Source organism: Cydia pomonella, chromosome 1 (genome assembly GCF_033807575.1).
Source record: "Cydia pomonella isolate Wapato2018A chromosome 1, ilCydPomo1, whole genome shotgun sequence".
NCBI lineage: Eukaryota > Metazoa > Arthropoda > Insecta > Lepidoptera > Tortricidae > Cydia > Cydia pomonella.
In genome coordinates, this window is record NC_084703.1 from 39,840,324 (window position 1) to 39,860,426 (window position 20,103).

Genomic DNA, 20,103 nt, shown 5'->3' on the forward strand with positions numbered 1-20,103 from the left:
TCCACAAAATTTTCGTAAAATACGGGACATGTACTTTTCCCGAAACTTCTCGTCAGCAAAACATTGCCTAACTCGAGTTTGGCAATATTTGATAGAATGTAAGGACTTGATTATAGCAGTCCTACTTTTATCTGTTTTTTTAACGATCACATACACTTAGGTAAAATGTAAAGGAGCGTTCTGCTAAAGGCTTTTTTGGAGAAATAATACATAGATATTTATGAAAAAAAAAAATACATGCAAATATATTTGAATATATTTGCAGGCCGATATGCCAATTTTGTCGGGATAGATAGGTTCTCGTGAAACAGCAGAAATAAAACAAACATCTATTATACTCGATAAAAATTGAACTTTGACTGATAGGCGAGAAGATTGTTAACTGCAAACGTCTGTCATTATCACCGTTTTCTTGGCCGTTACTTAAAAACAAGTCGATAGGCCGGCTTGTTTATTCACGCGTTCAGCTTTGTAGGAAACTGACGCTACCCCCGTATTAGTTAAGTATTCAATATGTATAAATTGTTTAAAAAAGGAGGTGTATCGCGTTATACTGCTAATTATTTGAAACGTTTAAGCAATGAGAGGCAATTGGCGACGAATCCGAGTCAAGATGTTGTTTCCTCGGCGGATGTTGTGATCATTGGTAAGTTTGTTTACTCGTTACACCATTAATTTTTTTTATAAATGCCGACCACGATTACTGCCATTTCTAAATTAATCTCGTACTAATTAAGCGCTATTTGCGAATTTGAATACCTACCCACTTTTAATGAACCCGAAGTAGTTAATAATTACGCTGAACTTACATATGTATACAGCCCTTGAGTACAAATCGAATTTATATAATGTACATCTGGAAAAAAATAAGTATAAATATATCAAGTGCTCACGTAGTTCGTAAATATCTATGTCAATATTCTAGTTGTTCACCGCTCGAACTTAGAAGCTTATAAAATTAGTACAGTATCTTACTGTAAACATTATAACTTATGATAATATTATCAGACGAACGTCATCGTAATATGCTCATGGAGTTGTATTCGAATATAATTCAATTCCTTAGGTATATACAGTCATACATTTTTATTTATAGCATTATTGTCAATTCAAAAGAAACCAACTACTTATTATACCTATATCTTGTGAAATGTTTTACTTAGTATTGTTCCTCAAAGACGACTACTAGTAGTTACCTATTTGAAATCGACGTAGGTAACTGAAACCACTGACAAATTTAGAAATGGACCGCCGTCGTGGCACGAAAGGAACTTTATTAAAAATAAAAATAAAAACACTTAAGAAGTTTGTGGTGTTTAGGTGGAGGCATCGCGGGATGCAATACGCTGTACCAACTTACTAAGCGAGGCGTGAATGCTGTCCTTCTCGAGCGAGCCAAAATCACCAGCGGGACGACCTGGCACACAGCAGGTAATTATTGTTTCCTTTCATTAAATCTTTTCATTCGCGGGTCACGGCCAGGCCTTCGGCTCTCCCGCTGCCTTTTCGCGGGCCAAAAGTAAAAGATGAACTTTGGATAGTTTGGAGACCCTTTGATTTTCATTTAACTTTGTGTACAAAATTGCTCAAACCGTATGCGACCCGGTTGATAATAAGCGCATACGGTGGCCGATAAACATCAGGAGTGTCACAGGTGGCTATTTGAATTACTTATCGCGAAGATGAAGATCAAACATTTGATTTGTGTCTTGATTTCTTTCTTGTATTGTAAATTAGCTTTGCATGAATATTTATATAATACACTGATTTACCAGTAGTATAGACTCTAAACGTCATGTTCCACAAAAGGACTTATGTACTCATTCGTCGAGAAAATTATATAATGACATTCGTTCACAGGCCTAGTGTGGTCGTTGCGCCCTTGCGACCTCGAGGTAAAGTTGCTGCAGGACTCTCGCCGAGTATATGAGAGTCTGGAAAAGGAAAGCGGCGACTACGCCGGTTGGATTAACAATGGCGGCATGTTCATCTCGCGCAGCAAGGTACATTTCAAAGAAAATATAAGATATAATATAAGATAAGATTTAATTTCTTTAAGGCTGTATTTTTTCATTTCTTAAATTCCGATATTTGAACGATCGACTGAATTCTCTACCCTCTGTAGTAAGCAATGTATTGCATGCAAGTTCTTAAATCGTCTAAATAGGGCTTAAGTGTTCTCGCTGCTGAGGTGAAAAGTTGTACGTTGTTGTTCACGAGGTCATTTGCCTCTGGCAGGCTGATAACAAAATTCAATTGACTCTGATATGATCGTTGCATTCTTGTGACCTCGAGGTTAGTCCCATGCTGCGTGTGAGTCTGTAGCGGGATACTGGCGACTGCTAGCTGTAAGGATCATAATTCGTTAGGTGACAAGCAAAAAGCACTAATTACTAAAAAAATAATTAAACAAAAATCCACCTTATTGTAGTAGTAATATGGTTCATTATGGTTATGAGCTTGTGGTGGTAATTAGTGAGTTTTGCTTGTTACCCGACGATACGAAAATAAAGATTGACTTCCAACAGCCCGAGTTCCTTTGAAAAATTCTCTCCCGTTGCTCTCGGGACGCACTATTTGAACATTCTAAATAAAAATTAAATAATATAGTTCTTGTACACAAAAATATGGATACCAGTAGGGCTAAGATGGTCGGCATTTGTCACCATACCCGTTACGTTCTAACAAGTATGTAAGCGCGAAAGTGACGGGCATAGTGACAAGTGATAAAATTGGAGCCATGCTGCCCCCGCTGGTGTCTGAAATAAATATATTCATTTTTAATTATTTTCTTCATAAATTCCTCACACAACAATTAAAACCACCTAAATAAAGTCCATAATGAATAATATAAAGCTATATATAACCAAAGAGAATTTGAAATAGAGGTGGATTGTCAAAGAACACTTTGTAGCCACGGTAAATTTACTGCCATCTATCGACACATGATTAAAACTTTTACTGATATGAATGATATGACTTATTCTTTCACTGATATGTTTTAATTATCAAAAACTGGCGCCATCTAAAAGATCAAAGGCCAAAAGTATGGCGGCATCGTTTCGAGCGATGGCGCCACAACCTTTAGCCGATGCCCGGTAAGATTCTTTTCAAATTTTCTTTGATCTAACCACCGCAATTTGACCCCTCTAAATAAAATAAAATTTAATAATCGTACGTATTTCATTTGCTCTATTGTTTTAAATTTGAGTGACAATATCGGCCTTTTGTCTACCTAGCAGTCTAAATCAGCATGTAGTTCATTCTATCTCTAGCGTCACTACTCTTTGAGGTTCTGTCAGAATACCAGCGCTGTGGCTCTCCGCAGCTTTATGCTGAGCCAGCGCCTGTTCTTCACATGGCTCGCCCATTTTCATACTTCGTTATTTTTGTGTTCGTTCCTAATTTAAAACAATGCATGTTTGTTCCAGTTATTCGTACATGTTTCTATTTTCTTTTAAATTTAAAATGATGTTTTAAACTAATAATGTCGGCCATTAGAGCCATGTAATAATGAGAAGAATTAAGATTTTTATCTATCTATCTCTTCGGAGAGCAACGGTTACAGAAAGCGTCTGTGGTTAGCTTTGCGTATCTTGAGCCGCAAAGGGTAGTATGACAGATCTTTTCTGTAGACCTACTATATTACTCATACCAAATCCTTAGGTATGCAAATAGATGACTTCCTTAATCGTCACTATATCACATTGACCTTTAATTCCGTTTACTAATGCAGGTGCGAACTCAAGAATACATGAGACTGCACACTCTGGGCAAGGCGCTGGGCATCCCTAGCGACGTGTTGGACCCTAATGAAGCACAGAAGCTGTTCCCCCTCTTGGATCCGAAGGTCTTCAAGATGGCGCTCTACTCCCCGCTGGACGGGACCATCGACCCTGCCATGGCGTGCCGAGCGCTGATCAAAGTAGCAACTCAGAATGGTGGGAAGGTAACGTAACACACAGTGTGCAAGCATAACTCAAGGTACTGATATGATTACGAAGATTCGTAAATTGTGCGAAGGTTTGCACGCGTGTGAAAGGCTGTCAGATATCCATTTGCGAATATAGAGCGCCAGTGGGTTGTCAGATGGATGGGTGCACAGATGTTTAGGTACTACGCGGAAGTTCAAGTCATACAGCATTCGACCATGCGGGTTCGGACATTTGCGCGACTGTCAATGACGGGCATAATAGTTACAAATGCAAATATGATAGGTGTGAAAGTATACGTTAATCATCTAGGTATCTGTGGTTCATAAAAAGCATAATAGCAGTTTTAACTTTGCAGGTGTATGAAAACTGCCCGGTGCACGACATACACTACTCTCACAACATACTCGGCAACAAGGAAGTTACTGGGGTGCACACGGATCAAGGCTTCATCAGGACAAAGTGCGTCGTCAACTGCGGAGGTATACATTCATTGTCTCTGCCAGTAGGTACTGGCTATCTACTACTAGTGACTCTGTAAGCTGTAGACCAAGTGAATTCCCAAGGTTCCCCAATTTAGAAAAAAATCCTAAACTTAGTTGGCTAAAAATGCCATATAATAGGGAACTTTACGGGAAACTCTGCGTAGGGGGCGCCACTACCTCAATCCATCACAATCTGAGGGTCTAACACGAAACAAGAATATCGAAACTGCGTTATCTAACCTCTCTATCACTCTTGCATATTATATAACAAAAATTCGATTTTTCGAGTTTCCCGGTAGGCCGTCTTTGTAAACAAACTGCCTTAACGTATCAATGTCATATTCTATTATCTGTGAAAACTTGTCAAAAAGCAGTTTAAGGCAGCAGCAGTTTGTATAAGTTACTCTATGGTTTACGATTGGTGCTAGTGCTGCATTCTGGCGGCAGAACATTACAGTAATACCCCCTATTATTATACCTGCTCATAATATTTCGCGAGAAGCGGTGTAGAAATGCGACACGTATAGATTACAGCCGGACATACGAAAGATTTTTACTCGCTCGATTAATCACCTCATGTTTCCATTGGAAACAGCACTAATGAGCCCATATATTCGACTATGATAATCCTGTCTCGATTTAAATTACTATTCGTTCCGAGTAAGCCTAAGGTGCACGAGATTCGTAACAACAACGCGCAATCAGAAGTAAAGGTGAAATCACAGTGAGCTGTTCACCTAATGCGGTCGCATAATCTTAGTATGAGGTTGCCAGGCAACCGATATTCGTACTGATATGCCACAATAAAAATAATGTAACAACTCGACCTCTATGGTCAGGCGCCTGGGGTCCGCGAGTGGCCCGTTTCGCCGGCGTGCCCGCGCTGCCGCTCATCCCCTTCAAGCACGCTTACGTCGTGAGCGAAGCCCTACCGGAAGTGCGCAACTGCCCCAACATCAGGGACCATGATGTCAATCTGTACTTCAAGATACAGGGCGAGAGTTGTAATATTGGTGGATACGAGAATAACCCGATTGTGCTTGACGAGGTTTGTGTTTATTTATTTATGATTATATTTAGGCTTTTACCCCAAGAGTGACAATCGTTTGCTTTGCTGTCCGTGTATCCGTCTATAAGATGGCTTGTATTAGGAACCTTAATAGGTGAACAGTTGAAAGTTGGCCACTGCATGTTTATTGCCAATTTGTAAATAAAAAATAAGATTTATGAAATTATAGAGGACAACTTAATTTTGCATTAAACACGCCTGCAAACTATACAATACTTAGAAATAGAAGAAAAGTTTTAAGAAGTTGGCAAATTTGACCTCGTGAGACAATTAGGAAGGAGGGAAAGGTAAAAAACAAGACATTCGTGTGACTAGCTTTAGATTAGCCTCTACCTCTACAAACATGCATTGGGATTTTTGTGTTGTGTAATTTTATTATTGAAGAATACTAAAGATAGGTGAATAAGATCAAGAAAGTACTTTTAATATTTTTTCATCTACTAGCTTTCGGACCACCAACAATTCCATCTATACGACTTGGACTGGGACGTGTTCGGCGTGCATATGGAGAGCGCGGCATCGCTGTGCCCCAGAATGGCCGGCGTCGGCGTAAAGAGCACGGTATGCGGCCCGGAGTCCTTCACGCCCGACCACAAGCCGCTGCTCGGGGAGGACCCTAATGTGTTCGGTGAGTGTTATAGTTGTGTATATACGACTTGGACTGGGACGTGTTCGGCGCACACATGGAGAGCGCGGCGTCGCTGTGCCTCAGAAAGGGCGGCGTTGGCGTTAAAAGCATGGTGTACGGCCCGGAGTCCTTCACGCCCGACTACAAGGCGCTGCTCGGGGTGGACCCTGATGTGTTCGGTGAGTAGAGAATTCCTTAAAGATGTTAACTAATACTCGTTCATATGGCGTCGCGCTTTCAGTGCTACAATGGTCACGTATTGCTGCTAGTAAGGGAAATCCATTAAGGGTCAGTTGCACCAACCATGATTGACGGACTGATCAACATTATACAGGTAAAGGTGACAGTCAGTTTGATGCAACCAACCCTAAGAGAGACCAATACTACTCCATTTATAAACAGCGCAATAGAGACAAGTACAATAAGATGGTAGATCAGGAACTAATTTGTATGACATTTCAGGTCTGTATCACAACTGCGGCTACAACTCCGCTGGTATGATGTTCTCGGCTGGATGCGGCATTCAGATGGCGGAGTGGATTCTCACTGGCAGGTAATAATGCCTGGCCTTTTAGAAGTTTTTGCACTATATATAGTTGGATAATTATGTTTTTATTTACTTATACTAATACAAATCAATACGCAGTCAATCTATGAACTTCTGTCCGAATTCACTCACTGATGACTCATGCATCTGCAGACTCTGCAATCGGGAGAATTTAGTAGAAACGTCTTTTTTAAATATACTAAGTATTAGTAACCCTTGGTGTAGATCGCCTAAAGTGGAGTTCAATAGAAAAGGCAAATAATGTAAACAAATATGCCAGATTTTGTGCGTCATTGATATATTGGTATTAACGTATATTTTAACTAGTAATAAATATAAGTAAGATATAAGTATATAAACTGTTGATAACATGAATGGTTGTTCACAAAAAGTGCGAGATTACGACGAAATGAAGGTAAATTGGTTTGTTTACAGTATTATGTAATTTCTATTGAACTCCACTTTACGCTACTATGAGATTTTACCCTTAGTAGGTACTGTAAACATGTTCTAATATTACAACACCAATAGATATTTTATTATAAATTTATTTGTTCCCACGGACCTCTGCAGAGGACCCCTTGGAGGGTTGCCTCACAACGCACAAAACAACATTTAAATCTATTAAATAAGCATTTTTCTTATCGTTTTGTTTACTCTGACAACTATAATTGGATCATTGACGCATATCGTCTTGTAACGGGTATAACGACCACTTGACCTTGGTCACTAACAATCACCACATCGTTGACGTAATAGTCATTGTAGATATTTACTTATTAGTGTTTAAATTATCTTAATTAGGTTCATATCTTGTAACCTAAATTCGAAAATTTTTTGGCGTAAAAAAATTCGATAAAATTAGTATTATCTATTTACATTTATTATGTATATTAGTAGTAATATGATTATGTCTTCAACAACAATATTTATATTTAGGTAAATGTAATTGTACATAATGAACTGTGATACCCAACATTTTAGCAGAGTAGTTATCGCTGCACAAGGCTAGCTTGGTACTCTTAAAAAAACTTTCCAGAAACAACGTGTTTTCCTGCATTTTCAGAAGTAAGCTCTCTTTTAAGAGTAGCGTTTCTAATGGCCCTGTGATTTCATATCATATTCAGACTAAAATACCTGTATACAAAGGACTCGAACACGCTTAGTTATTGTTCTTAACTCTCAAATGTGTAATTTCCCACCTCACTTCCAGGCCCCAATACAACATGTTCACATTCGACATTCGCCGCTTCTCGCCCGCCCAGATGTCGCGCTCGCACTGGGTCCGCGAGAGCAGTCACGAGGCCTACGCCAAGAACTACAGCGTAGTGTTCCCAAACGACGAGAAGTTAGCAGGCAGGGATACCAGTCACGACGCGCTGCACCAGGAGCTGGTGGAGGATGGCGCTGTCATGCAGAGCAGGGGCGGCTGGGAGCGCCCCGGGTTCTTCCTGCCCGGACAGATTGTAACTACCGTTCATGAGTAGCTAGCAGGCAGGGCACCAACCACGACGTGCTGTACCAGGAGCTGGTGGAGCACGAGCAGGGGCTGCTGGGAGCGCCCCGGGTTCTTCCTGCCCGGACAGATCGTAAACTGCCGTTTCTTCATGAGTAGCTATTCGCACGCAGGTGCACTTTGAGCGTTATGGCACCCAAATTGTAACACGTTTTGACGTTATAGGTTCCACCTCTAGCGACCCACCATACAAAAATAATTGGTAGTCAAATTTGAATAAATGGTATTCAAAAAACCGGCCAAGAGCATGTCGGGCCACGCTCAGTGTAGGGTTCCGTAGTTACTCTTCCGTCACAATAAGCTAAACTGGAGCTTAAAGTATAGTAAATTGTTAACCAAGGGATGAAACGGTACTTTTCACCAGAGTTAAACAAATAGGCAAATTTGTATAATCAGTACCTAATTAAAGTAAGTCTTTTTACTATGAAGGGAAAACTTTTTGCGATAACTCAAAAACAGCTAAACTGATCATGTTCGCTATAGTTTTCATTTAATGTCTTTCTTAAGCTCTATTTTCACGATTTTTTTCATATTTTTTGGACCTATGGTTCAAAAGTTAGAGGGGGGGGGGGGGACACATTTTTTTTTCTTTCGGAGCGATTATCTCCGAATATATTCCCTTTATCAAAAAATGTTTCTTGAAAACCCCTATTAGTTTTGAAAGACCTTTCTAACGATACCCCACACTCTAGGGTTGAAGCGAAAAAAAAATTCACCCCCACTTTACGTGTAGGGGAGGTACCCTAAAAAAAATTAAATTTTTAGATTTTACTGTACGACTTTGTCGGCTTTATTGATTTATATATTCATGCCAAATTTCAGCTTTCTAGCACTAACGACCACGGAGCAAAGCCTCGGACAGACAGACAGACAGACAGACAGACAGACGGACATGGCGAAACTATAAGGGTTCCTAGTTGACTACGGAACCCTAAAAAAGACTTAAATTGGTATCGTTTTAAAATCGAACAATACAAACGCAACTCGGATCCATTTAATAATGATTTAAGGCCCGCGGGCTGGTGGTCAGACAAGCACGCGCTTTTGGCATGCTGTAGTCTTTCTGGATACCTACGTGATATAGATTATACGCTTAGTTTTAATACAATAATATAGTGATCTTGAAAGAGTTGTATGTAAAGTCCCCAGTTCCAGTCCAGGGTAAGAAAGACATAGTTTATTTTGCTCAGGGCAAGATGAGAATATTGTTAGAATTCCCTACAAGCTACAAGTGCTTCCATTGCCCCAGTGTTTCTGTTACCCTATCTAACCTTAATTGGATTTTTAAACGTCAACTGTTAATGTTGTTAAATGTTGTGAATTTTGGCATTATTAATAATTTTGGTTTCAATTTAATATCTCACCTGTTTCGCTTATAGCCGTATAAAATATTTTAAAAGAATGATATTTGCAGATTCGCGTGCAACAGTACGATTGGTATGGAAGCAACAACTACCCGAAGAACACAGACACACGATACGAAGAGATAGTCAAAGGGGATTACTCCTTCGATTTCTCCAAGCACTTCCCTATAGTAAGTTATTCTCCCATACAATATAGTATATGCGTAGGTGTTTGTTCTACTTTTACAATAGGCCTTATGGGCTTTTATCAATCCAATAAACACTTCACAAAATATGATAGTCAGATAAAAAAAGGGACCACAAGGAATTCAAATTGGCCTTTTTTGATCTAAGAATTTTTGTCTCTCTCAGTCTCTCTCACCTTAGCATTTATACCAGTGGCATGCTCAGTTGAGCACAGCTTCGGTGCTCTGGGTAAGAGTATTTACTGTCACACGATTTTACTTAATCTCACCCTTGAATTGACTTTTCTTGTGCAAGATTGCGGACGCAGTTTTGATAGCGAAAGTAAATTTCACTGAATGGCATACGTTAAGATATTCAGTAATTCAGTTGTCAAACTGCCGCCCTTTTCTCCAGCGTCTACCTTGTTTATGCTACAGATTACGTAATAAAACAATTGATCTTCAGATCCAAGATGAAGCCCTGACGTGTAGGAACGGCGCCGCGCTGTTCAACATGTCGTACTACGGCAAGTTCTACATCACCGGGCCCGACGCGCAGAGGACGGCCGAGCTCGCGTTCACGGCTGATTTGTCTAAGAAAGACGATAAGTAAGAGACGTAACTTTAGTATCTTTTAGGTAAACTAAAATTCACTGTAAATAATACAGACAACACAAAAATGAATAACGCACGTGTCATGACGTGCGCTGTCAAAGTAACCTTCACACTTTCGAGTAAGGTTTACATTAGCTCGCTTGCGCCCGGGAGCTTGGCGTTTGAGTGATGTTTGTGTTTATGACATAAAGCGTTCAAAAGGTTAATAACATGACAATACGACACGTACGCGCATAGGCAATAGCAATAGCGCAATAGGCACGCGTCGTCGTATTTGTAATGTTTGGAGGAACTTCAAATTTTAAACAAACGCCTACCAGATTACACCTAAATGTGTACATCAGCATTATATATATTTACTATTCCTTTGCGGTTATATGTTTATGTAAGTTTTTTCTACTGTCGATCCTTTTCATCTCACAGAACAAACATGTATAATACACGTGTTTCTATTGGGCGGCAAACTCATGCAGATTTGCTGCTGACGATGCTAACTCTGCTAATAAGCAGATATAGGACACAAACAATCACACACATGATTAAAAAACAGTATCTAGAAAGAATTTAAAATGTCGACGACAGTTTAATTTCTATAAACGAAGTGGTGTTGTGTGCGTAGCTAGTACTAACCTAACCTTACTAAGCAAACGCTTAAATGTTGACAGGGTCGTATACACGCTGATGTTGAACGACAAGGGCGGCGTGGAGGCCGATGTGACCGTCAGCATCCTGGACGGCGGCAGCGGGCAGCTGCACGAACCGGTGTTCAAGGTATTAACCCAAACAAGCCTTTTCTGTCCCAAGCATCATTGCTGAAATCGTGCGTCCATAACTTAACAGCTAGTCTCAAAGATTTTTGTTAGTGTCACTTGAGCGAGTCGACACACACAAGGAGATGCATTAATTAATAACCGTGCGTACAGAAAACTGCACTTAAATGAGAAAACTATATTGTAGTTAATTTATAAGGACTGACGTGACGTGACGTTCATGTATAAGAACTGTCATAATTCTGATATAAAATTCGAGCCAGATTTCGTGTTTCTACTAATTCTACCTATAACTACTAGGTACTGTTCTGTGGTGCGTACATTCGGTAGCATGACTGACTAAGCGAGCTTTACCTCCTAATAATTTGAATATCTTACCTACCTAACTAGCTAATCTTATTGCTGACTGTACCTATTACCTACTGACTGGCCGTACAATATGGAGTTGCATATGGCTGTCATAAATCCTAAATATTATTTTTATTGAGTCTTTACCTTATTTTATCCGAGCATGGCGCAGCGCACACTTTTCAGCTCAAAACTGTAGAGTGTAAATGACCTAGGGTCGCGGCTACTACGTGGTGACGAGCGGGTTCAATGCGTCCCACAGCCTCGCGCATTTACGAAGGATCATCAACACCCACAAGCTGCGCGCCACCATCACCGACGTCACCAAGCAGCTGTGCATCCTCAGCGTGCAAGGCCCACACAGGTACCACCATCTTAAGGGCTCATTTAGAGGGACTATTGAGGCTACATCCAATTCAAGGGCTGTGCTCTTAAGGATTGTTTGACATGATGCCAACGGCCGCTTTCTATCACCGCACCGCTCGCCGTCGGCAGGGTGTTCCCCCCCCCTTATACCCTAAATGGTCGCGCACTGTGCGGTTTAAGAGGAATTTCCTCCCGCGGACGCTCCGGCTGCCCTGCCGAGGTTTTCCCGAGGGTATACAGTATGGGGTTCTTCAAAAAAGGAGTGTACAGGTTTTTAAAGTGTCGGCAATGTAACACCTCTGGAGTTGCAGGCGTCCATAGGCTACGGTGACTGCTTACCATCAGGCGGGCCGTATGCTTGTTTGCCACCGACGTGGTATAACAAAAAAAAATCAGCCGACCGATCCAATACCGCAGTCATTGACTTTATATCTGTAGTGGCCGTTACACGTTTACAGCAGAGAAAATCTTAACAAAATGACCCTTTTTTAAACAAACATTTTCAATATTCAGATGGTTTGACGACCGGTTTGGCCTAGTGGGTACGAAGCCCTGCCCTGCCTACAAAGCTGATGGTCCCGGGTTCAAATCCTGGTAAGGGCATTTATTCGTGTGATGAGCATGGATATTTGTTCCTGAGTCATGGGTGTTTTCTATGTATTTAAGTATTTATAAATATTTATATATTATATATATCGTTGTCTAAGTACCCTCAACACAAGCCTTATTGAGCTTACTGTGGGACTTAGTCAATTTTTGTAATAATGTCGTATAATATTTATTTATTATTATTATTATGTACAGACAAATGGGACCGATTCAAGCGTTTAAAGTTTTCATGTATATCAGTCTAAACAAACACTTCAATTCTGTAGTCGTGTTTTTTCGATTAATTCTTGATTTTTCACTTTAAACGGTAGAACCCGTCTTGATGTATACGACCTTATAGAATAAGCTAGCGCAAAAGCAAATCCACTACGCGCGCAGCTTTGAGATGAACGCGGGTTTCGTTTCGAAGCAAGCGCCGTAATTTTAGATTTTAATTTGCAGCCAGAGAATCCTTCAACGCTTCACCGACGCAGGTCTTTCCAACGACGCGTTCCCCGTGAGCACCCACCGCAGCATCCACTTCTCGAAGGCGCCGCACTCCCCGGACAACAAGACGTACACGTGCCGAGCGCTGCGCATCGGGTGGTCGGGCGAGCTCGGCTGGGAGCTGCACATACCTTCCGCGAATGCTGTCTCCGTTTATAAGGCGTTGAGCCGTGCGCATGGTTTGAAGAATGCTGGATGGAGGGCTTTGACTTCGCTCAGTGCTGAGAAAGGTAAAGGCGTTGTCAAATTTAATGTTTCGGCATACATTAACGACGTTTTCAACCACCGTAAAATCATTTTTCTCTAGAAACTTCAGATGGGGATAGATTTTTAAAGTGATAAATTTAGTAATAAATATAAAATTTCTTTAAGTATAGGCTCTTTGGGTATATATGTTGCCTGTAGTATTTAACGCGTTAGACAATGGGGTTGGCGGGTCGTAGTATTTTATAGATGGCGGCAGCATAGGTTTTACCTGTCAATCCTACGAAGTCTTGTTTTTTTTTGTTTAATTTTATGGCCTGTAATGGTTTTCTATAGAACCAAAGAGAATTAATTGTAAAGTCAAAAAAAAAAGGTGCCCCTTAGTTTGACATCCATAACAGATGGCGCTGTACTGCGCCATATGTTTTGCGGTCACTGAATTGTCAACTTTTGACAATCAGAGTTACCGCAAAATGTATGGAGCTCTACAGCGCCATCTCGTTTACCTGTCTAATTCAAAGCACGATTTTTTCTTGAATCTTAAGCATCTTACTCAATGAATGAATCTTTGATAGAACAAAACTAGAGACAGGTAAAACCTATGCTGTCGCCATCTATCCACCTTAGACAGTTGTCAACTCTATTGAACGCCCTTGCATCAGTACGACATTGGTCCTGCAGGCTACCACCTGTGGAACGCTGACGTGAGGTCGGATGACAATCCGGTGGAGGCCAACCTCGGGTTCGCGTGCCGCAGGGACGGCAACTACGTCGGCAACGAGCACGTCGCCCGCGCGAGGCAGCAGGGGGTCACTAAGAAATACGCTTTCTTCACACTGGACGACAAGGTCAATCAAATAATATAAATAATATTAATAATAGTACAGTTAGCATCAGATATAGCGTCTCAGACTATGCGCTAAAAGTGTCGATTCTCTGTAGGCATAATAATGTTTTTGGCCAAAATTTCATTTTTGGTACAAGCTTTGGTCGCTGATTGTACTTTTCTTACCACGGGCAACTAATCGAGACAATTCTAAAAACCCCAAATACAATTAGGTTGCGTTGTTTGTTGGTACCATAATATTGCATTGTCACCCAACTTACAAATGAATGCAAATTTTCAGTCAATCGGATATCAGGAAGTGGTTGAAAAATGCTTTGCATGATTTGAAAAAACAGTTAGTCATATATGTATGAACATGTCAAGTTAAATAAAAGCCTGCTTTTGATCGGAAACTGTCCAGATATATCTTTTTTTGGAAAAGTATTTGAGGGTGTCAGATACTTTTGGTGCGTTGTTCCATACTCTACTTTTGATGCTTACTATACATTATAGTCGAGGTGGGTAATGAACACATTTCCCGACTTGAGTATAAATTTTAAACGGACGACTTAATATTAATTGATGTTCCATATCGTCGGGGATAGTACAATACCGCGTAGGTAACAAATGCAATAAGGTCCAATTACCTTCAGTGCTTTAGTACATTGTTTGAATTTCGAACTCTTTAGGCTTTGTTAGTTGCGCGCACTATCCTCGGCGATATCGTAAAAAGCCTTTCATCTATTCATAAGTATAACAGATAACAGTTCTGCTATACTGACAAACAGCGTACAGCCTAAACCGTTTACCCTTTGGTCGCCAACGACGTCAACTGACGCGCTCGGCTACAGCTCAATATCAGCCTTCGCGCATCACGATAAGGTTCGCGATGATGACCTTGCAAAATTCTTCAAATGTACAGTTCCACTAAGATGGGACTGAAATTTTTAGCGACTTCCACGCGGAAATAGTAACGTTACAAGCTTATTTATGGCGAATTTTCGCTCCTTGATCATAATTGTGGTAAACCTTTTTTCTATTTTTGATTATTCATGGTAAACATTAGGTAAACTTAGTTCAATAAATGTTAGAGGTTTAAAAAAGTGCCAATTATAATATATGCAAAATTAAACAGTTAAAAAAAAACGGCAAATTTTGACGTTATAATAATTTTGTTAGAACGTTATATTAGAACGTATTGATTTTTTTGGACCGCCATCTACAGTCAAGTAGCGCCATCTGGTGAGCACAAAAATGGTAGCCCTCATAACACGTCCAATAATTTTGAAAATCTTCTCGGCAGGTTGCGCTATTTGGCCAAGAAGCTATATTCAGAAACGGCGAACCGGTAGGCTACCTCCGGCGCGGTGACTATGGTTACTATCTCGACAAACCCATCGGCATCGGCTACGTCAACAACAAGGGATCCGTACTCACTAAAGACTACCTTGAAAGCGGTGATTACGAAATCGAAGTGTTGGGCAAAAAATACAAGGCCACGTTACACACCAGGTCTCCATTCGACCCTTCTGGTCAAAGGATCCTTGGCAACTATGGATGCGTGGAAGAGAATTCGCATGATCCTCATGCGGGGCAAAATGAAAAGGCTGGCGGTGTAGAATAAACTGATCTCAATAAACTTTTTAGCATAGTTCAGTGTCGTAGTTTTATTTTTTTACAATCATGTGCAAATGGGCATGATTGCTTTTTTTTTAAGTATAGGAAGCGTGCATAAACTGAAGGTGTAAATGTGAAGTTTATGCTTCCAATATAGCCCACAAGATGGCATAACCTATAGCACTTGCTTTCGCGTGAAGTGATAGGCCAATTTGTACTCCTATATAATACTTCCGCAGTAAAATACAAAAAAAAAAACCTATGTTCTTTCCCAGAACTCAAACTATGGCCATACGAAATAATTCAGTGGTTTAAGCGTGAAGAGGTAACAGAGAGACAGCGTTACAATTTATAATATGAGTGGCGATGATATCTATTATGGTAAAATTAATCAGAATCGAATGCTGATTGATACACCATATCAACTATACGACTATCATATATTTCATTTATATCATTTATTTTGATATATTTAAATCATGTGGATAAAAAATAACGTTTTCTTTACTATATATTTATTAATAGGTATAGATATTTACAAACAAATACAGATTCATATTGCGAGTTATTTTCAAGACAATATATAAAAACTTAGTTTAAATTATCTTTCCCATTCGTATCCGCATCCGGTATTCGGAGCAAGCACGAATGACACACCCATCCCTTTCACGTCCAAATAATTCTAATTTTTATAGTAGTATAAATGTTAGGTATATAAAAATTAATACAGTGGTTGACTTTTTTGCTTTTTGGCATGTGATGATTTAGGTATAATACATTAAAAAAGTAAAAGATTATAGACTTGATGTTTGTTATCTTATTTTTTATGACTAGATATCTTTCAACAAATTGTACCTTTGATTGTACTTCTGATTGTGAGCCTAAATCTCAGGAATTTCAATAATAATTAAAAAATTAAATCTAGCTCTTTATATTTCAAAACTAGCCCGAATATTTTCGTTTATCGCTGTTTCGGCTACATAAGTAAAACATTTAGAACGCCATTTGACTTTGATCCTTATACTTTCACTGATATGTGTTCAATTTGTTAAATATCAAAAAGTGGCGCCATCTTACCGGGCACTACCTAAAGGTTATGGCGCCATCGCTCGAAACGATGATACCTTTGGCCTTTGATCTATTAGATGGCGTCACTTTTTGATATTTAACAAATTTAACACATATCAGTGAAAGAATAAGGATCAAAGTCAAATGGCGTTCTAAAAGTTTTAATCATGCGTAAATAAATGGCAGTAAATTTACTGTGGTTACAAAATTTTATATGACAATCCACCTCTATTTCAAATGCTCTTTGGTATTATTTAGTATTTACCGAGGGTTTAGCCGTCTGAGTATAAAGCGAACTGATAGGACACAAACCTTCAAAATGATAAAAATATTAAATATTTATTATACAGAACAAAGATTCATTCATTGGTTAAAACAATCCGTTTTAGGTACTTTAACATTAATAATGCTTAAATCTATAAATCACAGTCAAGTCACAGAAAGTTTTAAAAAAATTTAGAAAGGTTTGGAAAAGTCAATTATTGTAACTATTGATATGTTTGAAGGTATCTGTTTACGCGGTACTTTTGAACACCATCACTGGGATTGTTCTCGATTCGTAACTTAGGAGAGGTTACGAAATGGGCCTAAGGGGCATAGCACACTGCGTCCGATTCGCGCGTCGCTCCGAAGTTTGGGCGAGACATCGCTATGCGCGCATTATAGCGACATCCCGCTCGGTCGCAGTGTGCTATGCCGCTCATGTAAATTTCGCCCTATTGATAGTGGGGCGACACTCCTTCTTTCGGGTATTCTCGGCTCCATTCGGTTCAGTATTGCTCCGAGTAATTATTAGGGTTGGCACAACTTGACGTCCCTTTGCGTGCACGACCACAGATAAGATAATTACTTGAATTTTGACAACCCTAAATAGCCGAAAGGGATAGATCCCTGCATTAGAAAGGGACATCAATATTCGTCCCTGAATCGCTATCAAACTTCGGTTTTGTAGGAAGTGTTATTTCTGTAGGGTAATACTATTATTGGTGGATGTCAGCGGCAGTAGCAGTACGGATTTAAGTGCGGATGCAGTTTGCTGATGCAGTCTGGCTCGGTGCTGTACCTGTTGGCAAAGGACTACGTCAGTGAACTCGCTGGTAAGTAACTGATAATAATATGAGAAATAAAGAACACTGACGTGAGATTAATAGACCGGGCCGGAGCTTTCGGCGCTTTGTATGTCTATGGGCGCTTCGTTTTCTATGGAAAGCACCACGTGATCACCGATCAGCCGCCATTAGAAAGTGACGCGTCGGACGTCGGATGCCTTGGCCCGGTTTAGCGTTAGTCATCCTTAATACTGAGGCACGATAAATTCGATAGCTCGATTTCATCACTAGAAAATCTGAGGAAAGCAGCTAAATGCTATTCTTGAAATACGAGCGATAGAAATTGTGAATATAGTGGTATTTTCGTTTTCAATTCTATAAGTATAATTTAAATGCCTAGTAGTGGAGATAATATTGAAGGACCCCACACGGAATCGAACTCTCGAAATTCAAGAATCTGGTCAGTGGTCCGATCTTGAGTAAAGATAGGATATAAATGAATAAAAAAGTTTCATTTATAAAATTAAGTTGGAATTACTGACCGATTTAACTTTCCTATTTTGCGACCATTTTGTTTTCAATTATTTACAATATTATTGTAGCTTGCATGAATTGTTATTATATGAATGACGGACTTATTTCCTTATCATAGTTTCACTTACGCGTTTGTCCTCGATATGTCCCTCGTATGGATCATAAACTTGTCCTCGTTGACTAGATACGTCATCGACGCCTCGTAGATACCGTGTCCTGGGCCTACTACTATCTGTAAACCCATACATCACTTTTTAACATCTCAAGTATTTGCAAAACAGGTTAGAGTCTTAGGCTTTAGAGGGAAGTTATGTAAGTATACTTATAATTTGAGAAAACAAGATCATAAATTATATTTTTATTTAAAGTTGCAATTCTTTGACGATATTGATCTTTGATGATCATGAAACATTTTTTACAACGTTGGTGCCATCAAAACAGTGTAATATAGTGTTAGGTATAACTTGATCTTATGGTTTTTGTTTGATAAGCGTGTGTTGGCTGAGTTGCGTAGTTCGACAGTGTAAGAAACTGATTGTATACCTTAATTTGATAGTTCTCGTTGACTACTTTAGTGTTGGCGTTGAAGTGTCCGACATAGCCATCAGCATCACGGGCCTTTTTGAACGCCAGGAGCCGGCTGTTGGCACGCTGGCGGAGCACCCAGGCCGTCGAGGACAGGGTTCGGGGTTTGCAGAGCTCACTGGAGCAATTCAATTAGCATTCTTTGAAGTATTTATGGTATTAGATATTGTTCAAACAGCCTGAAGTTAGGTTAGATGGTTAGAGCGCATAATGATCCCTATTACCAAACGTCCCGACAAATAAAGATAATATGCACTAAATGAGTTCCTACTTAAAATGTTATTGATTTGGAAAATATAACAGTTATTGAAATTGAAAGTCTTTATTTCAGGTCTGTCGGCCCATATTGCACTTAAAAATTATATTAGTCAAGTACATAAATTATAAAATAAATAAATTAAGTTACATTAAAATTATTGGTGTACTGTTAAAGTATTCACAGATATTTAAATTTTATTTGATGTGTTTCTAAAAAACATACGATTAAATAACAAGATTCATCTAAGACATATAAGCCTAAATTGATAACGCTCAAATCGTTTGTTAGAAAGCGGGAATTCTATAAGTACCTACTATTGGCTATTCTATGGCCGCACTTACCCGACAGCAGCAACGAGCGAGTTGATGTAGTTGAGGAGGGCGTGTGCAGTCTTCTCGTAGAAGGGATCGTCGGTGGACACGTTTTGCCACGCGACGCAAGCGCACCAATGCGGCTCGATGCCGGCCTCGCTACAGGAGCGGTTGCGCGGGATCTAAAAGAAATAAGTATTCAATAACTTTCACTGCTCTGCCCGCATCTTCGTTCGCGTATAAGAGTCGTTAAATTGCACCCTCCCTAAATTTCAACCCCCATAGCGTTAGGCGACGACTCGTAAATTATATCCAAATGCCCTTACCAGGATTCAGACCGGGAACCTCCAGCTTCGTAGACAATATCATAACCTACTAGGCTAGAAGGCCGTTTAAGGGTCTTTAAGAGGCCAAATAGTGGCGAGGTACTTTGAGGGCCGCTCTCTCTTCAACAATAAACTACAACTAAGTATAGGTATCTAAATAATAACGAGGTTATCACACTGATGCGAATTCCCACATAGCTCTGGTGTATGAGCGTGGTATACGTGCTTATCGTATATATACTTATATAGCCTCTCGCGCACACCGGAGCGAAGTGCGAATTCGTATCCAATGTGAAGACCGCCTTAGACTTGCCGGTTCCATCCAACATAGTTAATGCTCTAGAATCTAGTAGGTACTTATAATCCGCCCCTCGCTTTTTATTCGGCGGTGGCGACGGTGGCGTTTATCTCCAACCTTATATGCT

At 39.9% G+C, this 20,103-nt stretch overlaps 2 protein-coding genes across 2 annotated transcripts in view; one reads left to right on the forward strand and one right to left on the reverse strand.

Annotated features, from left to right (window-relative positions):
- The first annotated feature begins 147 nt into the window (after positions 1-147).
- LOC133523083 (sarcosine dehydrogenase, mitochondrial) lies at positions 148-15,585 on the forward strand. The gene is made up of 16 exons (XM_061858592.1): positions 148-646; positions 1,321-1,431; positions 1,861-2,003; positions 3,737-3,949; positions 4,291-4,414; positions 5,257-5,465; positions 5,931-6,114; positions 6,577-6,667; positions 7,875-8,127; positions 9,592-9,711; positions 10,172-10,314; positions 10,986-11,091; positions 11,654-11,802; positions 12,855-13,129; positions 13,785-13,951; positions 15,233-15,585. Exons 1-16 carry the CDS (start codon positions 514-516, stop codon positions 15,551-15,553), a joined length of 2,742 nt encoding a protein of 913 aa, XP_061714576.1. The 5' UTR covers positions 148-513; the 3' UTR covers positions 15,554-15,585.
- Positions 15,586-16,934: 1,349 nt separating this feature from the next.
- The window catches only part of LOC133523106 (uncharacterized), a 34,222-nt gene continuing 31,053 nt past the window's right edge, over positions 16,935-20,103 (reverse strand). Inside the window, 4 exon segments of the mRNA XM_061858617.1 lie at positions 16,935-17,677; positions 18,326-18,429; positions 18,741-18,900; positions 19,383-19,534. Of these exon segments, the coding sequence (XP_061714601.1) occupies positions 17,608-17,677; positions 18,326-18,429; positions 18,741-18,900; positions 19,383-19,534 (486 nt within the window). The 3' untranslated portion in view covers positions 16,935-17,607.

What these genes read in the sequence shown, in the direction of transcription:
- LOC133523083 (XM_061858592.1), top strand. Translation starts at nt 514, where the DNA reads ATGTATAAATTGTTTAAAAAAGGAGGTGTATCGCGTTATACTGCTAAT. An exon ending in GTGCGTCGTCAACTGCGGAG is followed by an intron (nt 4,415 to 5,256) that starts GTATACATTCAT and finishes CTCTATGGTCAG; the next exon opens with GCGCCTGGGGTCCGCGAGTG. An exon ending in GAGTGGATTCTCACTGGCAG is followed by an intron (nt 6,668 to 7,874) that starts GTAATAATGCCT and finishes CCTCACTTCCAG; the next exon opens with GCCCCAATACAACATGTTCA.